Source organism: Hylobates moloch, unplaced genomic scaffold, assembly GCF_009828535.3.
Source record: "Hylobates moloch isolate HMO894 unplaced genomic scaffold, HMol_V3 SCAFFOLD_6, whole genome shotgun sequence".
In the NCBI taxonomy this organism is placed as follows: domain Eukaryota; kingdom Metazoa; phylum Chordata; class Mammalia; order Primates; family Hylobatidae; genus Hylobates; species Hylobates moloch.
The window spans coordinates 155,440,185-155,457,427 of record NW_026652281.1 but is presented as its reverse complement, the minus strand read 5'-3'; the positions used below and the strand labels follow the sequence as shown (position 1 = coordinate 155,457,427).

Sequence of the window (17,243 nt, the reverse complement as noted above, 5' to 3'; positions counted from 1 at the left end):
CTGAGGGCGGGCCAGTGTGTGCTGGGGTGGACACGCCACAGCCGTTAACGCGTATGCGGTGCGGGAGGACAAGGATGTCGGGCAGGGATGTCCTGCTTGGCACCTCAGGACAGAGCCCATGGTGGCTGGCGGTCCCTGGAATGTTCGGGACGCAGAACACTTCGTGCTTGGGAACTTCTCAGAGGTGGGGACGAGGGAGAGGAAGGCGCCTGGATGCCAGGAAGTCTCCATCTTGGACAGCTGGGTGGTATTTAAGAAGGTGGTATTTATTTTTGTCGACCATATTTTGCAGAGACTGGCAAGGATGAGATGATGCCTAAGAATATCCAACTGGAGATACTTAGTTGCTTTTGAATAGGTAATTTGCATGGAGCTCAGGAAGGAAAGATGAGAGGGTTTTCACTTTGTTGGTGGTTAAAAAAAATCACGAATGTGACCTGTCACATATGGAATTGTTGGGCACGTTTTAGGAAGCAGTGTCAGTGACTACAGCATTCTCTTTGGAGTTTTATTGAAGATTTCATTCTATAGACACTTTGGGGCACTTATGTGTCAAGTGCTTGACAAGGCCAGGGTCAGCCGCTGTGCAGCCCTTGTAGCAGTTCCCAGGGACCCGGCAAAGCACCAGAGGGAGAGGATGTTGTGTGAGTTATCGCTGGTAACCCTTCTCTCTCCCCTCCCTCGTGACTCCAGGTCACTCAAACTGGGCTCGAGAGAGTAAGAACCCCGAGTCCAGGGGCTGGAGAAATAGCTGTGAAAACTCTGCACTCATGGAGTTTTAATTGTACTAGAGGAGGGGTCGGACAAGTAGAAAATTTATCTGGTAGTGATAACACTACTGTTAGGGGTTAGGGTGTGATGGGGCAGGCAATTATTTCAAGCAGCAGTTTTGGCAGTTCTCTTTGAGGAGGTTAACACCTGAGCAGAGATTTGCATACAGTGAGGGAAGAAACGATGTGACTGTATGGGTACAGTGCCTTCTAAAGGGAGGGAACAGAAATGCTGACCAGAGAGAAGTGTGCTTGGTGAACTCCAGGCTTGGCAAGGTCAGTATGACTGGCGAGGGCCCACTGAACAAGGAAGACTGTGAGATGCTGTTGCAGGAGTAACTACAGGCCTTGAAGGAAGGAAATTTGGATTTATCCTGTGCCTGGAAATGATTAGATTCGAAAGAGTAACATGGCTGGGCACATTTTGATAGAAGCACTGGTCAGCTTCAAAGAAGGCAGACGGTGGGGCTAGAGGGGATACAGAAAAACCAATGAGGAGGCAATGACAGCAGTCCACAATTACAAGTAGCCTCCCACAATTATATAACCTTTCCACAAGGCATTTGCTTTGAGAGCCTAATGATTCCAAGATATTGAAGGGTTCTGGGTGCTATGCTCACGAGTTTGGATATTATTGTTTTCAGGAATATAAGAATGATAGTATGTATTGGGCACTAACTACATGTTGGGAGTTTTTTTGAGACAGTTTCGCTTTTGTTGCCCGGGCTGGAGTGCAATGGCATGACATCGGCTCAACGCAACCTCCACCTCCCGGGTTCAAGCAATTCTCCTGCCTCAGCCTCCCCAGTAGCTGGGACTACAGGCATGTGCCACCACGCCTGGATAATTTTGTATTTTTAGTAGAGATGGGGTTTCCCCAGGTTGGTCAGGCTGGTCTTGAACTCCTGACTTCAGGTGATCCGCCCGCATCGGCCCCCTAAAGTGCTGGGATTACAGGCGTGAGCCACTGCACCTGGCCATGTTGGGCACTTTTATAAGCACTTTACATTATCTAATGCAACCAAAAACTGAGGTTTGCCCTATTAATAAATGAGAAAACTGAGGCACTGATCTGTTAAGTGCCTTGCTCAGGTCCCATGTCCTTGGAACCAGGAGTCCTTCTCCTATTGATGTTGGAAGGTTCAAAAGTGCTCTTATTACTTGTCACCCAGATGGCAAAGAATGACATACAAAGGCCCAAGTCTTCCAGAACTGAAAACAGTAATAAAACCTTCATTTATCTGACCCATTTGTCCTGGTGATGCTGTCGTCTGTTAGGAGTACTTAACAGGTACCCTTCCGCAGGCAACTAAAAAACAAACAAACAAACTATTCAAGCTGAAGAGAAGCAGTGAAACCTCTGATATGAAGCCTGACACACCCTTTGGCTTTAGCCAGGACTCACACACTATATTGTTCTGAGCATTCACTGAGGAAGCCCCCGCTTCTGTCAAGGATTCTCATCAGGAACCAGTCTCCTCGGAGAAAGGAGGTTAAAATGTGGTCTGGAGAACCCCTTTCTCTTCTGCTCTATTAACTACGGATATGCAAATGAACACTTACATTTGACCAAGACCTCCATCACCAGTCTGTTTACTCTTCCCCAGGACAGTGGCTGCTTGCCAGTAATTGCTGGTGTCCATTTGCTGAGCCCTGTTGGGACCCTTGAAGCTGAAATAATAAGATCTTCCTTTAGCCTCATTTTTTCCCGCTTCTTGACTTCTACTTTATGCTTAAATCATGCATCTCTTAGGATTTCCTGAATATACACTATGCTGTCTTAGCCTCTCTTGCCATTACTCCTATTCTTCCCTGCACCTTCTCATTTCCTCCCGTATTCTGTTCACCCAACTAGTTCACTCTTATGGCACTGTGTGCTAGGAGCTACTTGACAGCAGAGACCAGGCGTCATTTACCCTGGAATTCATAGAAGCTGACTTATGCTAGGAGCTCAATAAATGTTAGTTGCTTGAATGAACTACACTATGAGTAGGAACATCCTTGTCACAATAACATGCAGCACAGGCCAATCACTTATGAGTCCCTTGACCACAGACCATCAGATCATGCCAATGTGTATATAGGCAGGGAAATAACCTACCTCAATTAAGTTATAAGCATTCATAAATTTTCCAGAGACCCTTCTCCTCCAGATCTGTTGTGGTATTTTTCAGGAGCCAGAGGCAGTTGGAAGCTATGCAGTATCTAGGTGAGGGGTACTGGCACGATATTCTGCAGCTCCACTTTTATTCGTCAGAACCCTGACTGGTAACCTCTTTAAATGCCCAGAGACCCATTTCACAGAGCTCAAGTGGAGGGAATGGCCCTATTTGAGTATTTTGAATGAATGATGATCCAGCCATAGAGGAAATACCCTGGTCACCCAATTCTCTATAGTTCCAGAGGGCGCTGTGTTTCTTGCTACCTTCAAAGTCACCCTAGTGCATCCTAACTCCTGGTTTATTTCAGACTTCCCTACCTTGAGCTCCTTCTGAGCTCTAAATCACTAGCAACTACTGAGTAGGTGCTCAGTAACTATCTCATGACATACTGGTCATATCTGTCACAGTTTGCTGCACATAGGCCCGACTGCATGGACAGTGAACACATGGCAGGCCTCCTCCCACCAGCTGACTGGATGGGTACTTAGCCAGAAAAGGTGACTTGTGAGGCTTGTCTTAGAAGGATGATCTGGACCAAATGGGTTTCTTTCATGGAATTTTAGAATTAGGACAGAGACACTTGGGTGTTAGAAGATGAAAGTTCACTAGATACGAGAGCTGATGCTGACATCTTGGGTCATGTGCAAATTTAATTGTAAACAAAGGAATCCAACCACCAGTGAGGGGATGGACAAAGCAGTAACAGAGCCCATGTGGTGGTAGCAGTGGCGAGGGGTGGGGGACAAAGACAGAGGGAGAGAGCATGCACACATCCTTGGCTGCTGGTGATTCCCAGGTGCCACAAGGCCTGGCTGTACTTTAAGTTACCAAAAATCCTCATATATTACTGAAACTTCAGTTCTGCCTGAGAACAGACACTGAAATGAAGGGTCCTCTCTCCCAGACCCTTATACTCCCAGTACTCCTCCCAGTTGGTTGGATTCCTTTGCTTACAATTAATTAAATTTGCACATGACCCAAGATGTCAGCATCAGCTCTCATATCTAGTACTTTCATTTTCTAACACCCAAGTGCCTCTGTCCTAATTCTGAAATTCCACGAAAGAAACCCAATTGGTCCAGATTATTATTGTTTCACAAATAAAGAGCACCCTTCCCTTCATTCCAAGTTTGGAGGCTGGAGGAGGATGGGGCAAATCTTTGACACTGAGATTCTCCACTCTTCTGCCTTCGCCTCCTTCCACACACACACATTTCTCAACTCAGCATGCAGATCCTGGGTCTCCTTGCCTATACTCAAATACAAACCACTGGAGTTAGAACAGAAAGAAGGGGGAATAAAACATCAAACTAGCCATATCCTCAGGAACTTAGATTTTTAATAATCTGTCTTCTACAGGGTCACCTCCTTCCTCTTCAGATATTTTTTTCTTGTTCCCCACATGATCTCAAGAGAGCACTAGAAGGGAAGAAAGGAGGCAGACAAAAGAAATGGGTAGAAAATAGATGGAAATGATAATGACAGCAGCAAAATAAAGGCTCAAAAGGCAGGCACAGGACAAGAGAGAAAGCGAAAAATGAAGGGTTTTGAAGCCTAGGATGGATGCAATGACTCAAAATTGGTAAAAATATTAACCCTGAGAGGTCACCTAGCCAAGAGAGACTGGATGCTGAAGCTTCAAACAGTTAAGAGTTCACAGGAACTTCCTCCATTGCCACCCACGAACATCTTCTGTACCCATCACTTGTGGATTCACGTCTCTCCCAGTGGAGTTTCCCTCCTCCCGTTGAAAGCAATCCCTACAGCCTCCACCTGTGTTCCAGATCTTACTTTCCCACCTTGAGCTGCATTGTCCCCTCCTTTCTGTACCTTCACTCTTCCACACCTTTTTTCAGTTATGAACATGCTCAATCCTACCTTAAATCATACAAACACTTCCTGGCAAATTGTTGGCTGGCTAAATCAACACCATTCTCAACCTCCCTTTTTTTGTGCCTGCCTCCTCTATAGAGGCTGGAAGGGTTAAATACTTCTTTCCACAGCCTTCCTTGTGCTAGGGGTGGCCATGCAACACAGCTGTGGTCAATGAGATGTAAGCAGAAGTCTGCTGAGTGGCTTCTGGGAAAAACTTTTCCTGATCAAAGGCACTGATGTTGCTGGTGCTCCCCTCCCACTTCCCTCCTGCCTTGAATGCAGATACATTACTTGATACTATGGCCATCACGATGTAACCATGATGGATACCACGTTAAACTCAAGACACTGAATTGTTTTATGTGTGAACAAGTGACAGCCACTTCCAGATTTGTTATGTGAGAAAACCAAATCTCTACTTTCTTACACCATCACGGACTAGACTTTCCATTGTTGGCAGCCCACAGCTCTTCTGATACGCTCCAAGCCCCAGCCTCCCTCTAGTTACCTTTCTGAGTTTCTCCCACCTCAGTAAGGCTCCTAAGTTCTTTATAACATTTAACCCACTCTTCAGCCCACTCAAACAGAGGTTTTAAGCCATCTGTCTTAAACTGATAGCCCAAACAAAAGCACATAGTTCTATTTTTTTTTTTGAGACGGAGTCTTGCTCTGTTTCCCAGGCTGGAGTGTAGTGGCACAATCTCCGATTCATACCATTCTCTGCCTCCTCCCCTCTGAGTATTGAATACAGGATGTGCCACCATCCCGGTATTTTTTTTTTTTTTGTTCACCATGTTAGCCAGGATGGTCTTGATCTCCTGATCTCCTGATCCGCCTGCCTTGGCCTCCCAAAGTGCTGGGATTACAGGCGTGAGCCACTGCAACCGGCCAACATAGTTCTGTTTTTATCTTTGCCCTCCACAGCATTTCACAGTATTAACTATTCCTATCCCTGTGTTAGAACTATCTTTTTACCTTTGTGGCACCAACTTTTGATTTTCCTATTTTTCTTTTTGCTGTTTATTCCACTTAGCGTCTACTGCTTCCTCATTTTACCACCTACCCCATCAATGACAGTCCTGCAAATGTGTTTCCTTTATCACTTACTCTGCTGCCTATCAGGACCCTTCCTTCGGATGTCCCACAGACTCATGGAAATGTACCCAAAGTGAACTCATCATTGCCCCATAAAATTGGGCAACTATAGGTGTTTTTAATTATGGCAACCTTATCTACCAAAGTAAGAACTCCAAGTCATCCTAGATTCTTCCTTCTCATTCAAGTGGCACATTTAGTCATTTACCAAATTTCCTAGATTCTGCTTGTGATTGCTTGTATTCTTCCTCTCCTTTCCCATCATACTGCCACTTTTTTAGTTTAACCCTTATAAACCAAAGAATATATCTTACTCATTTTGATTTTCTAATCATGTCTAACACATATTTAGGACTTGGTATATGTGTGTGAAATAAACAAAGCTATCTCAACTACCACAATAACTACAGATCTATAAAATCTCTCTATATTGTTTTGAGTATGTTTTTGAGGTGCAACATTTTTGTTTAGAGACAAAGTTCTTATTCTGTTGCCTAGGCTGGAGTGCAGTGGCACAATCACTGCTCACTACAGCCTCAACCTCCTGGGTTCAAGTTATTCTCTCACCTCAGCCTTCTGAGTAGCTGGGACTACAGACATTCACCACCATGCCTGGTTAATTTTTTAAAAATTTTTTGTAGAGACAAGGTCTCACTATGTTGCCCAGGCTGGTCTTGAGCTCCTGAGCTCAATCATCCTGCCTCAGCCTCCCAAAGTGCTGGGATTACAGGCATGAGCCACCTTGTCCAGCCTCAACATTTTGTTAGTAGGTCAGATGGCTATGTCTATTAGTGTTCAGCCCCTCTGTCTTTTCTTTTCCACTTTGATAGCCAGAATATGACACAAAGATATGTGATTCCTTTGTACTTATAGGACTATGTTATTTTCTAAATGATCATTTAACAACAGTTTAATAACTATTAATTGAGAACTCAAAACAGCATGCTATTGCATTAAGATTTGCATACTTGGCCGGGCACAGTGGCTCATGCCTGTAATCCCTGCACTTTGGGAGGCCGAAGTGGGTGGATCGCAAGGTCAGGAGATTGAGACCATCCTGGCTAACATGGTGAAACCCCATCTCTACTAAAAATACAAAAAAATTAGCTGGGCATGGTGGCGGACACCTGTAGTCCCAGCTACTTGGGAGGCTGAGGCAGGAGAATGGCATGAACCCGGGAGGTGGAGCTTTCAGTGAGCTGAGATCAAGCCACTGCACTCCAGCCTGGGCAACAGGCAAAACTCCATCTCAAAAATAAATAAATAAATAAATGAAAAGATTTGCATACTTATTCCATTAATTTATGGAAACCAGCCTGTAGTTAGGGAACAAAATAACAATGCGGGGGAAGATTAGGGGCATGGAAGGGTACTAGGAATTGGTAAAGGTAAATAATTTTGACTAAAAGCATCCAAGGAAAACAGATTGAGGAACAAGAGCATCTAGACAGCATACAGACCACATAAGATCATAAAAGAACAAAGATTTCCCAGCATTCATTATATTTATAGGGTTGTAGCATTTTAGAGCTAACAGAGCTCCTACAAGATTTCTAACTCCAAAATCATTCATTTACCAAATAAAGAACCATAACCTGGTGGAAGTAGGCAACTTGTCCAAGGCAGTGGCAGATTAGAACTACACACCAGGTCTCTGGCTGTCCAGTTAAACACTCTCACATTTTTCTCTCCAGTGTAAAGTCTCTGCTGGCCAAAGGAGAATGTGCAGTATGATATAACAGAACTTATCTTCAGCATGAGTCTTGTTTATATTAGCTACTTAAACTTTCTGAAATAAAGTAAGTTATACCTTCTGAATCAAGATTTCTCTACTTTTAAATGGATTCTCTGCAGTGGTATTATCTGATATGATATACTGTACTTCAACGGAAAGATTTCCAGAATCATTACATTTATTAGGTTTCTACATTGTATGTCTCATATGACTATTACTGAAGAGTTAATCATGATGTAGGGGCCAGTGAAAACATTCCTCACGTATGAGTTCTTTGATGTCGTGTAAGGTTTGTACTCCGGCTGAAGGCTTTTCCGCATTCATTACACTGATAGGGTTTCTCTCCTGTATGACTTCTCTGATGCACTGTAAGGGATGAATTCTTAATGAAGGCTTTTCCACACTGATCACATTCATAGGGTTTCTCACCAGTATGAATTCTTTGATGTTCAATAAGGTAAGCACTCTGGCTGAATGCCTTTCCACATTCATTGCACTCATAAGGTTTCTCTCCAGTGTGAATAACCTGATGCACAGTGAGGGATGATCGTCCAGTGAAATGTTTTCCACATACCATACACTCATAAGGTTTCTCTCCAGTGTGAATTCTCCGATGTTGAGTTAGAGATGAATTCTTACTGAAAGCTTTTCCACACTGATTACATTCAAAAGGTTTTACTCCAGAATGAAGTCTCTGGTGTTCTATAAGATACGTACTTTGGCTAAAGGATTTCCCACATTTGTTACATTTGTAGGGTTTTTCTCCAGTGTGATTACGCTGATGTAGGGTAAGAGTTGAGCTCTTACTAAAGGCTTTTCCGCATTGGCTACACTCATAGGGTTTTTCTCCAGTATGGCTTCTCTGATGTACAATAAGATGCATGCTTTGACTGAAGGCTTTTCCACATTCATTACATTCATAGGGTTTTTCTCCTGTATGAGTTCTCTGATGGACTGTCAAATTCATACTTTGGGTAAAAGCTTTCCCACATTCATTACATTTGTAGGGTTTCTCTCCAGTATGAATCCTTTCATGTTGAATAAGAGATGAATTCTTATGGAAGGCTTTGCCACACTCTTTACACTGATAGGGTTTCTCTCCAGTGTGAGTTCGTTGATGGACAGTAAGATTCATGCTCTGACTAAAGGCTTTCCCACATTCATTACATTTATAGGGTTTCTCTCCAGTATGAATTCTTTGATGTACAGTAAGGGAGGAGCGTTCAATGAAGTGTTTCCCACATACATTACACTCATAGGGTTTCTCCCCAGTATGAATCCTCTGGTGCTTAAGAAGGGATGAGCTCTGGCTGAAGGTTTTGCTGCACTGATTACATTCATAGATCTTCTTTCCTACAAACATTCTTTGAGTTTTAATTAACTCAGAATTTTGTTTGGCATCTTCTCTATGTGAATTACAATTATGGGGCCTTTTTACCATAGGAATGCTTTGTTGTGTATCAAGGATTGAATCCTGCCTGGAACACCTTTCAAATTCATTACCTCCACATACTCTCCTCTCAGTGAAGGTTTCCTTATGGGTAACTGCCACTTCACTCAGATGACTATCCTGTTGTCCCTCTAACCAATTATTAGGTTCCCAGGTTTCCCCTAGAGTAGAATGCCAGATACCTTCCCTTTCCATTGTTACCCCATGGCATAAATCTTCAGTAATGCTGGGCTTTGGAGTTGGCTCTTTGGTTTCAAGTCTTGTCTCCCGGTCTGGAAAAAAAAAAAAAATTCAAATGCACATTGGTTTCTGTGCTAGGAGACTGGAAACTACGTAAGGTTGGAATAAGAAAATTAAACTAGCTATCAAACTAAAATAACTGTTGAGCACATTTGAGAGTTTTCAAACATGTACCCAAAATTAGGTAGAGAAATAGGAAGGGAGAGAAAGAACAGTAAACTGGTCCAAAGATAATAGGGGAACTGAAAGCAAGAGATGGCAGATGTACTGGGTAAGCAGAGAAAAGAGTGAGCCCATTCAGGAGGGATGGACAGTGAAGGCACTGACCACTGGAGTAGGCTACATAATGAAGATGGAACTAAGGAAACATATGCAGAAGAGCTGGGATTGGGAAAGGCAGATCAGGAAACCCTGCACACTGTACCTGGTATTCCTACCACAAGTTTCTTTCCTCCTACGAGGCCACCTAGAATCCTACACCAAACTAATCTTCCTAAAATGTCACAGTGTGACACAGTGTAAAGATTGCTGACCCAAAGTCAGACAAACTTGGATTCAAACCCTGGCTCTTAACACCATCTTAACTAGTTACTTGTCTCACTGGGTCTGAGGGTCACAGATATAAAATGAGGATTAAGAAATATGGTCAAGGCCGGGCCTGGTGGCTCATGGCCGTAATCTCAGCACTTTGAGAGGCCAAGGCAGGCGGATCACTTGAGGTCAGGAGTTCAAGACCAGCCTGGCCAAAATGGTGGAATCCCACCTCTACTAAAAATACAAAAATTAGCTGGGCATGGTGGCAGGCACCTGTAGTCTTAGCTACTTGGGAGGCTGAGATGGGAGGGTTGCTTGAACCCAGGAGGTGAAGGTTGCAGCGAGCTGAGGTAGTACCACTGCACTCCAGCCTGGGTGACAGAGTGAGACTGTCTCAAAAAAAAAAAAAAAAAAAAAAAAAGAAATATGATATAGGCAGTAAATAAAGTGAAATATGATAGGAAGTAAATAACAATCTATGTGGTATAGTTTGGATGTGTGTGCCCACCCAAATTTCATACTGAAATGTAATCCCCAGTGTTGGAGGTGGGGCCTTATGGGAGGTGACTGGATCATGGGAGTGGTTTCTTATGAATGGTTTAGCACCTTCCACCTTGGTACTGTCCTATCATGAGTGAGTTTTTGTGAGACCTGGTTATTTACAAGTGTGTAGCACCTCCCTCCTCACTCTTGCTCTTGCTTTTGCTTTTGCCATTTGATGTGCCTGCTCCCCGCTCACCTACTGCCATGATTGTAAGCCTCCTGAGGCCTCCCCAAGAGCAGATGCTGGCACTATGCTTCTTGTACAGGAACTGTGAGCCAATTAAACCTCTTTTCTTATAAAGTACCCAGTCTGAGGTATTTCTTCATAACAATGTGAGAATTGACTAATACAGAAAATTGGTATGGGGAAATGGAGAATTTCTATAAAGATACCTGAAAATGTGGAGGTGACTTTGGAATAATTGGGTTAACAGGCAAAGGCTGGAAGAGTTTGGGAGACCCTGAAGACAGGAAGATACAGGAGAGTTTGGAACATCTTAGAAACTGGTTAAATGGTTGTGACCAAAATGCTGATAGTGATATGGACAGTGAAGTCTTGGTTAAGGTCTCAGATGGAAAGGAGGATCTTACAGGAAATTGGAGGAAAGGTCACTTTTGCTATGCTTTAGCAAAGAACTTGGCTGCACTGTGCCCCTGCCATAGGGATCTGTGGAACTTTGAATTTGAGAGAGTGGTGATTTAGGGCATCTGGTGGACGAAATTTCTAAGCAGCAAAGCACACAAGAGGTGGGTTGGCTCCTAACAATCTATGCTCAGATGTGAGAACAAAGAAATGACTTAAAACTGGAACTGATATTTAAAAGGGAATAAGTGGAAAATTTGCAGCCTGGCCACGTGGTAGAAAAGAAAAGCCCATTTTCAGGGAAGGAATTCAAGCAGGCTGCAGAAATTTGCATGAGTAAAAAGGACACAAGTACTAATAAGCCGAGACAATGGGGAAAAGGCCTCAAAGGCATTTCAGAGACCTTCACAGCAGCCCCTCCCATCAGAGGCCTAGGATGACTGAATGGTTTCCTGGGCCAGGCCCAGGGCCCAGTGCCCTGCACAGCCTTGGGACACTGCGCCCTGCATCCTAGCTACTCTAGATCCACCCATGGCTGAAAGGGGCCAGGTTACAGCTCAGGCTGCTGCTTCAGAAGGTGCAAGCTGTAAGCCTTGGCAGCTTTGATATGGTATATAAAGCCTGTGGGTACACACAGTTCAAAAGTTAAGGCTTGGGAACCTCTATCTAGATTTCAGAGGATGTACAGAAAAGCCTAGGTGTCCAGGTAGAAGCCTGCTGCAGGGGCAGAGGCCACACAGAGAACCTATACTAGGGCAGTGCAGAGGAGAAATGTGGCATTGGAGCCCCCATGTAGAATCCCCACTGGGGCACTGCCTAGTGGACCTGTGAGAAGAGGGCCAGTGCCCTCCAGACTCCAGAATGTAAGATGCACTGGCAGTTTGCACCCTGCATGTGGAAAAGCCAGAGACATTCAACTACAACCCATGAGAGCACTGCAGGGACTGAATACAGCAAAGCCATGTGGGCAGATCTGCCCAAGGCCTAGGGAGTCCACCCCTTGCAGCAGAGTGCCCTGGATATGAGATACAGAGTCAAAGAAAATAATTTTGAAGCTTTAAGATTTAATGACTGCCCTGATGGTTTCTGGACTTGCGTGGGGCCTATAGCCCCTTTCTTTTGGCAGAGTTCTCCCTTTTGGAACAGGAGTGTTTACCCAATGCCTATACCCCCAGTATATCTTGGAGGTAACTAACTTGTCTTTTATTTTATAGGCTCATAGGTAGAAAGGACTTGCCTTGTCTAAGATGAGACTGTGGACTTTTGAGTTAATGTTGGAACAAGTTAAGACTTTAGGGATTAGTGGAAAGGCAAGATTGTATTTTGAAATGTGAGAAAGATGTAAGATTGGGAGGGGCCAGGGGCAGAATGATATGATATCGTTTGGATGTGTGTCCCCACCCAAATCTCATATTGAAATGTAATCCCCAGTGTTGGAGATGGGCCTTATGGGAGGTGATTGGATCATGGGAGTGGTTTCTTATGAATGGTTTAGCACCATCCCTCTTGGTACTGTCCTCCCTATCATGAGTGAGTTCTCGTGAGATCTGGCCACTTAGAAGTGTGTAGCACCTCCCCCTGCCACTCTCTCGTGCTCCTGGTTTCATCATTTGATATGCCTGCTCCCCTTTTGCCCTCCACTATGACTGTAGCCTCCTGAGGCTTCCCTAGAAGCAGATGCTGGCACTAATGCTTCCTGTACAGCTTGTAGAACCATCAGCCAATTAAACTTTTCTCATAAATTACCCAGCTGGGCATGGTGGCTCATGGCTGTAATCCCAGCACTTTGGGAGGCTGAGGTGGGCAGATCACCTGAGGTCAGGAGTTCGAGACCGGCCTGGCCAACATTGAGAAATCCCATCTCTACTAAAAAAAAAAAAAATTTAGCCGGGTGTGATGGTGTGCACCTGTAATCCCAGCTACTGAGGAGGCTGAGGCAGGAGAATCACTTGAACTCGGGAGGTGGAGGTTGCAGCGAGCCGAGAAACCGCCCATTCCCCCCCCCCCGGGGAAAAAAAGAGAAAACCCCTCCCAAAAAAAAAAAAAAAAAAACCCCAAAATAAATAAACGAATAAGTTACCTAGTCTCAGGTGTTTCTTTAGATCAATGTGAGAACAGACTAATACAGTATGTAAACTACGCTTTGGGAATATACTCCTCTGGAACATAAAGTACCAGAACATACATGAAACTTAAACTCTTTTTTTTTTTTTTTTGAGACAGAGTCTCGCTCAGTCGCCCAGGCTGGAGTGCAGTGGCGTGATCTTGGCTCACTGCAGGCTCCGCCCCCCGGGGTTCACGCCATTCTCCTGCCTCAGCCTCCCGAGTAGCTGGGACTACAGGCGCCCGCCACCTTGCTCGGCTAATTTTTTGTATTTTTAGTAGAGACAGGGTTTCACTGTGTTAGCCAGGATGGTCTCGATCTCCTGACCTCGTGATCCGCCCGCCTCGGCCTCTCAAAGTGCTGGGATTACAGGCGTGAGCCACCGCGCCCGGCCAGAAACTTAAACTCTTAAAGAAGGATGACACAATCTAGAGGTTTCTTCCCCTTAAACTTTAAGCAGGCTGTAATTTATTCACAGGGGCATGACAGTCCTAAGGGATCCTACCATTTCCTAAATATGCATTCCTTAAAGATGAGAACTGGTGGTAGGGACAGGCAAGGGGATCTGCTGAACTGTTTGAGAGGAGGCTGGAAAAGGACCTTGTAGCTACTCAGACTTCCATTTTCTTAGATCCTATTTCTTATCCCAGACTAAATAAGGGGTAGAGGACTGGAACTGCAACCTGAGAATCAGCTTTCTGATTGCTGATCAACGTCAACAGAGAGAGATCAACACTGAACAAACAAACCAAAGGTCTGTGGGCACAGGCTTTCCTGTGAAGCAAGAAATAAGCATTAACCAGGCCTCTTTCTTCCAACCTGATCTGCTTACGTGAAAAGAGAGAAAAAGTGGAAAGACAAACAGGCTCCACCTCCAAAACACATACCACCAAGTAACCCCAAATAGAGGACCTGTCATCAAACTGAGTATGAAGATACCAGCAGGTGGCCGGGCGCGGTGGCTGACACGTGTAATCCCAGCACTCTGGGAGGCCGAGGTGGGCGGATCACGAGGTCAGTAGCTCTAGACCATCCTGGCTAACACGGTGAAACCCCGTCTCTACTAAAAAATACAAAAAAATTAGGCGGTCGTGGTGGCAGGCGCCTGTAGTCCCAGCTACTCAGGAGGCTGAGGCAAGAGAATGGTGTGAACCTGGGAGGTGGAGCTTGCAGTAAGTCAAGATCGTGCCACTGCACTCCAGCCTAGACAACATAGCGAGACTCTGTATCAAAAAAAAAAAAAAAAGAAAGAAAATACCAGCAGATGACATGGGAATTGGCAGCTCCCTGTAGCCCCACCTCTGCATGGGGGTCAGCCAGCCAACTCAAGTTCTTTGGGAACATTTAAGGTGCTACGTATTAAACAACATAACAAGCAAAGGAGAATCCATTTACACTATTAGACAAAGTCCAGACAGAACTGCTTCTATTCAAAGATAAATTACACATAGAAAATATTAAGTTTGGAAACTATGAAGAGGTCCAGGAAATAAAATTTAAAAATAATGAAAACAGGAGAATGAGAAGAAAAAAGAAGTATAAAGACCAAAAGAAGAAAGAAAAATGTTGGGAGAATAATTAAGTGCTTCTAGTCATCAAAAGACATCATAAAAAAAGATAAAAAGCTGAGTGCAGTGGCTCGCACCTGTAATCCCAGCACTTTAGGAGGTTGATGTGGGAGGATTTCTTGAGACCAGGAGTTTTAAATCACCTAGGGCAACATAGTGAGAGCCCATCTCTACAGAGAATTCAAAAACTACCAGATCATGGTGGTGCACACATGTGGTCTCAGCTACTCGGAGGCTGAGGTGGGAGGATCGCTTGAGCCCAGGAGTTCAAGTCTGCAGTGAGCCGTGATCACGCCACTGCACTCCAGCCTGGGAGACAGAGCAAGATCCTGTCTCAAAATATAAAAATAAAAATAAAAGCTAAAAAAATAGAAACTACCTACTGGGAGAAGATATTTGCAACACATGACCCACAAAAAACTAGAATGGAGACTTGGAAAATAATGCTTATGGAACACCAAACCCACTAGAAAAATGGGCAAAAGACTTGAATAAGCACTTAAGAAAAGGAAGCCTGAATGGTCTGCAAACGTAAGCAAAGATGCCCAATCTCAACAGTAACCAAGGGAAAGCCAATTAAAGCTGCAACAGGATGCCATTACCACATCCGCCCAAGTAACAAAACGTAAAAATTTAAACTGACAGCTTCAGATTTTGGAAAGATGCAATAGTCGGAACTTCCACATAATCCTGGTGGAAATCCAATCTGATTCAAGCATTCAAAAAATAGTTTAGTACAGCCTAGAGCAAGCACATTGGCTGATATAGCAAGTCTACCACTAGGTACGTGCACTTAATAACTCTACCTTGCAACAGTATGAGAATTCATGATTCTTCACGTAGCACTGTGTATAACAGCAAAAACTGGAAACATCACAAATGCCCATCATCAAAAAATGGATAACAAGATTGTCAAGTGTTTATACAATGGAATAACTGACAACAGTGAACATTAATAAACTAAAGCTACACATATCAATATGAATGAATAAGCAAAGGCACATTATATGTATATATGTGTGTGTGTGTGTGTGTGTGTGTGTATACATATATAAAAAGATTCAATTTAAAGTTTTAAAACAGACCAAAACCAGATATATTATTTAGAGATTCAACGATAAATGGCAATAGTATAAAGAGAGGGAAAGGAGGTATCACAAAAGTCAGAATACTGGTTATATCTTGGGTAGAGAGAGGTAAGAGGATGTGAATGAGGAGGTGCACACAAAGCATTTCCATGGCACTAGCAATGTTCTGTTTCTTGATCTGGGCTCTGGTAACTGGATATCTGCTTTATTATTATTATTATATTATTATTATTATTTTGAGATGGAGTTTCGCTCTTGTCGCCCAGGCTGGAGTGCAATGGCGCAATCTCAGCTCACTACTACCTCCGCCTCCTGGGTTCAGGTGATTCTCCTGCCTCAGCCTCCCAAGTAGCTGGGACTACAGGGACTACAGGCATGTACCACCATACCTGGTTAATTTTGTCTTTTTAGTAGAGATGGGGTTTCACCATGTTGGCCAGGCTGATCTTGAACTCCTGACCTCAGGTGATCCACTCACCTTGGCCTCCCAACGTGCTGGGATTACTGGTGCGAGCCCCCGTGCCTGGCCTGCTTTCTTTTTTCTTCATTTGTCTTTATCATTATTAACTAAAAAGAGAAGCAGAAAGGCACAGTGGTTACGAAAACACTAAGATGAAACTTTGGACTTTGGAGTTAATGAACTCAAAATGAACTCTGGAGCTCCACCACTATTAGCTGTGCGACCTTGGGCAGGTTTCTCTTTTTTTTTTTTTTTTTTTTTTTGAGACAGAGTCTCTCTCTGTCGCCCAGGCTGGAGTGCAGTGGCGCGATCTTGGCTCATTGCAAGCTCCAACTCCTGGGTCCACACATTCTCCTGCCTCAGCCTCCCGAGTAGCTGGGACTATAGGTGCCCGCCACCACGCCCACCTAATTTTTTGTGTTTTTAGTAGAGACGGGGTTTCACCGTGTTAGCCGAGATGGTCGTGATCTCCTGACCTCGTGATCCGCCTGCCTCGGCCTCAAAAAGTGCTGGGATTACAGGCATGAGCCACCACACCTTGCATAGGTTTCTTAACCTCTCTGTGCTCTATTGTCCAAATTTGTTAAATGGTACCTATCTTATAGTGCTGATATAAGAACAAAAGTTAGTTAATATTTATAAAGGGCTTAGAAGAGTATGTAGGTTTTTGTTGAACAGTACAGATTTTACACATTCTTCTGTGTATGTATTTCAAAAATCAAATTAGAAAAAGAACAAAGTATTTGCTATTCTGGAAAATATTAATCATTTTAAGTTCAAACATATTTTTGTACTACAGAAAACTTAATAGTAGGATTCAGTATACCTTCATGGAATTTAGACTTAAAAGTTAGTTCTGAGGAGTTGATGCTTATGAAAAAAAAAAAAAGATTACCTACAAATTTTTAAAAAACTGGCAGAAGAGATTTTCTCAGGAACACAGGATGCCGAAAGACAATGGGGCCATGCCTGCAAGAACTGACAGCAGACTGATGTGACTCAAGAACTCCACATGGTCAGCACTCCACACATGTGC

General features: G+C 43.9%; 1 protein-coding gene across 1 annotated transcript; it reads right to left on the bottom strand.

The window, feature by feature from the left end:
• Positions 1-7,374: 7,374 nt before the first annotated feature.
• Positions 7,375-17,145, bottom strand: ZFP2 (ZFP2 zinc finger protein). Its single transcript, XM_032158844.2, has 3 exons — positions 17,103-17,145; positions 16,226-16,314; positions 7,375-9,359 (listed from the first exon to the last, which is right to left on the bottom strand). The coding sequence occupies exons 2-3, from the start codon at positions 16,293-16,295 to the stop codon at positions 7,897-7,899; spliced, it is 1,533 nt and encodes a 510-aa protein (XP_032014735.2). The 5' UTR covers positions 16,296-16,314; positions 17,103-17,145; the 3' UTR covers positions 7,375-7,896.
• Between the last annotated feature and the right edge of the window lie 98 nt (positions 17,146-17,243).

Excerpts from the sequence above, each read along its gene's own strand:
- ZFP2 (XM_032158844.2), bottom strand. The coding sequence starts at position 16,295 with ATGAAGAAAAAAGAAAGCAGGCCAGGCACGGGGGCTCGCACCAGTAAT. Across the intron at positions 9,360-16,225 it reads CAGCACGTTGGGAGGCCAAG|ACCGGGAGACAAGACTTGAA; the intron begins GTGAGTGGATCA and ends TTTTTTTTCCAG.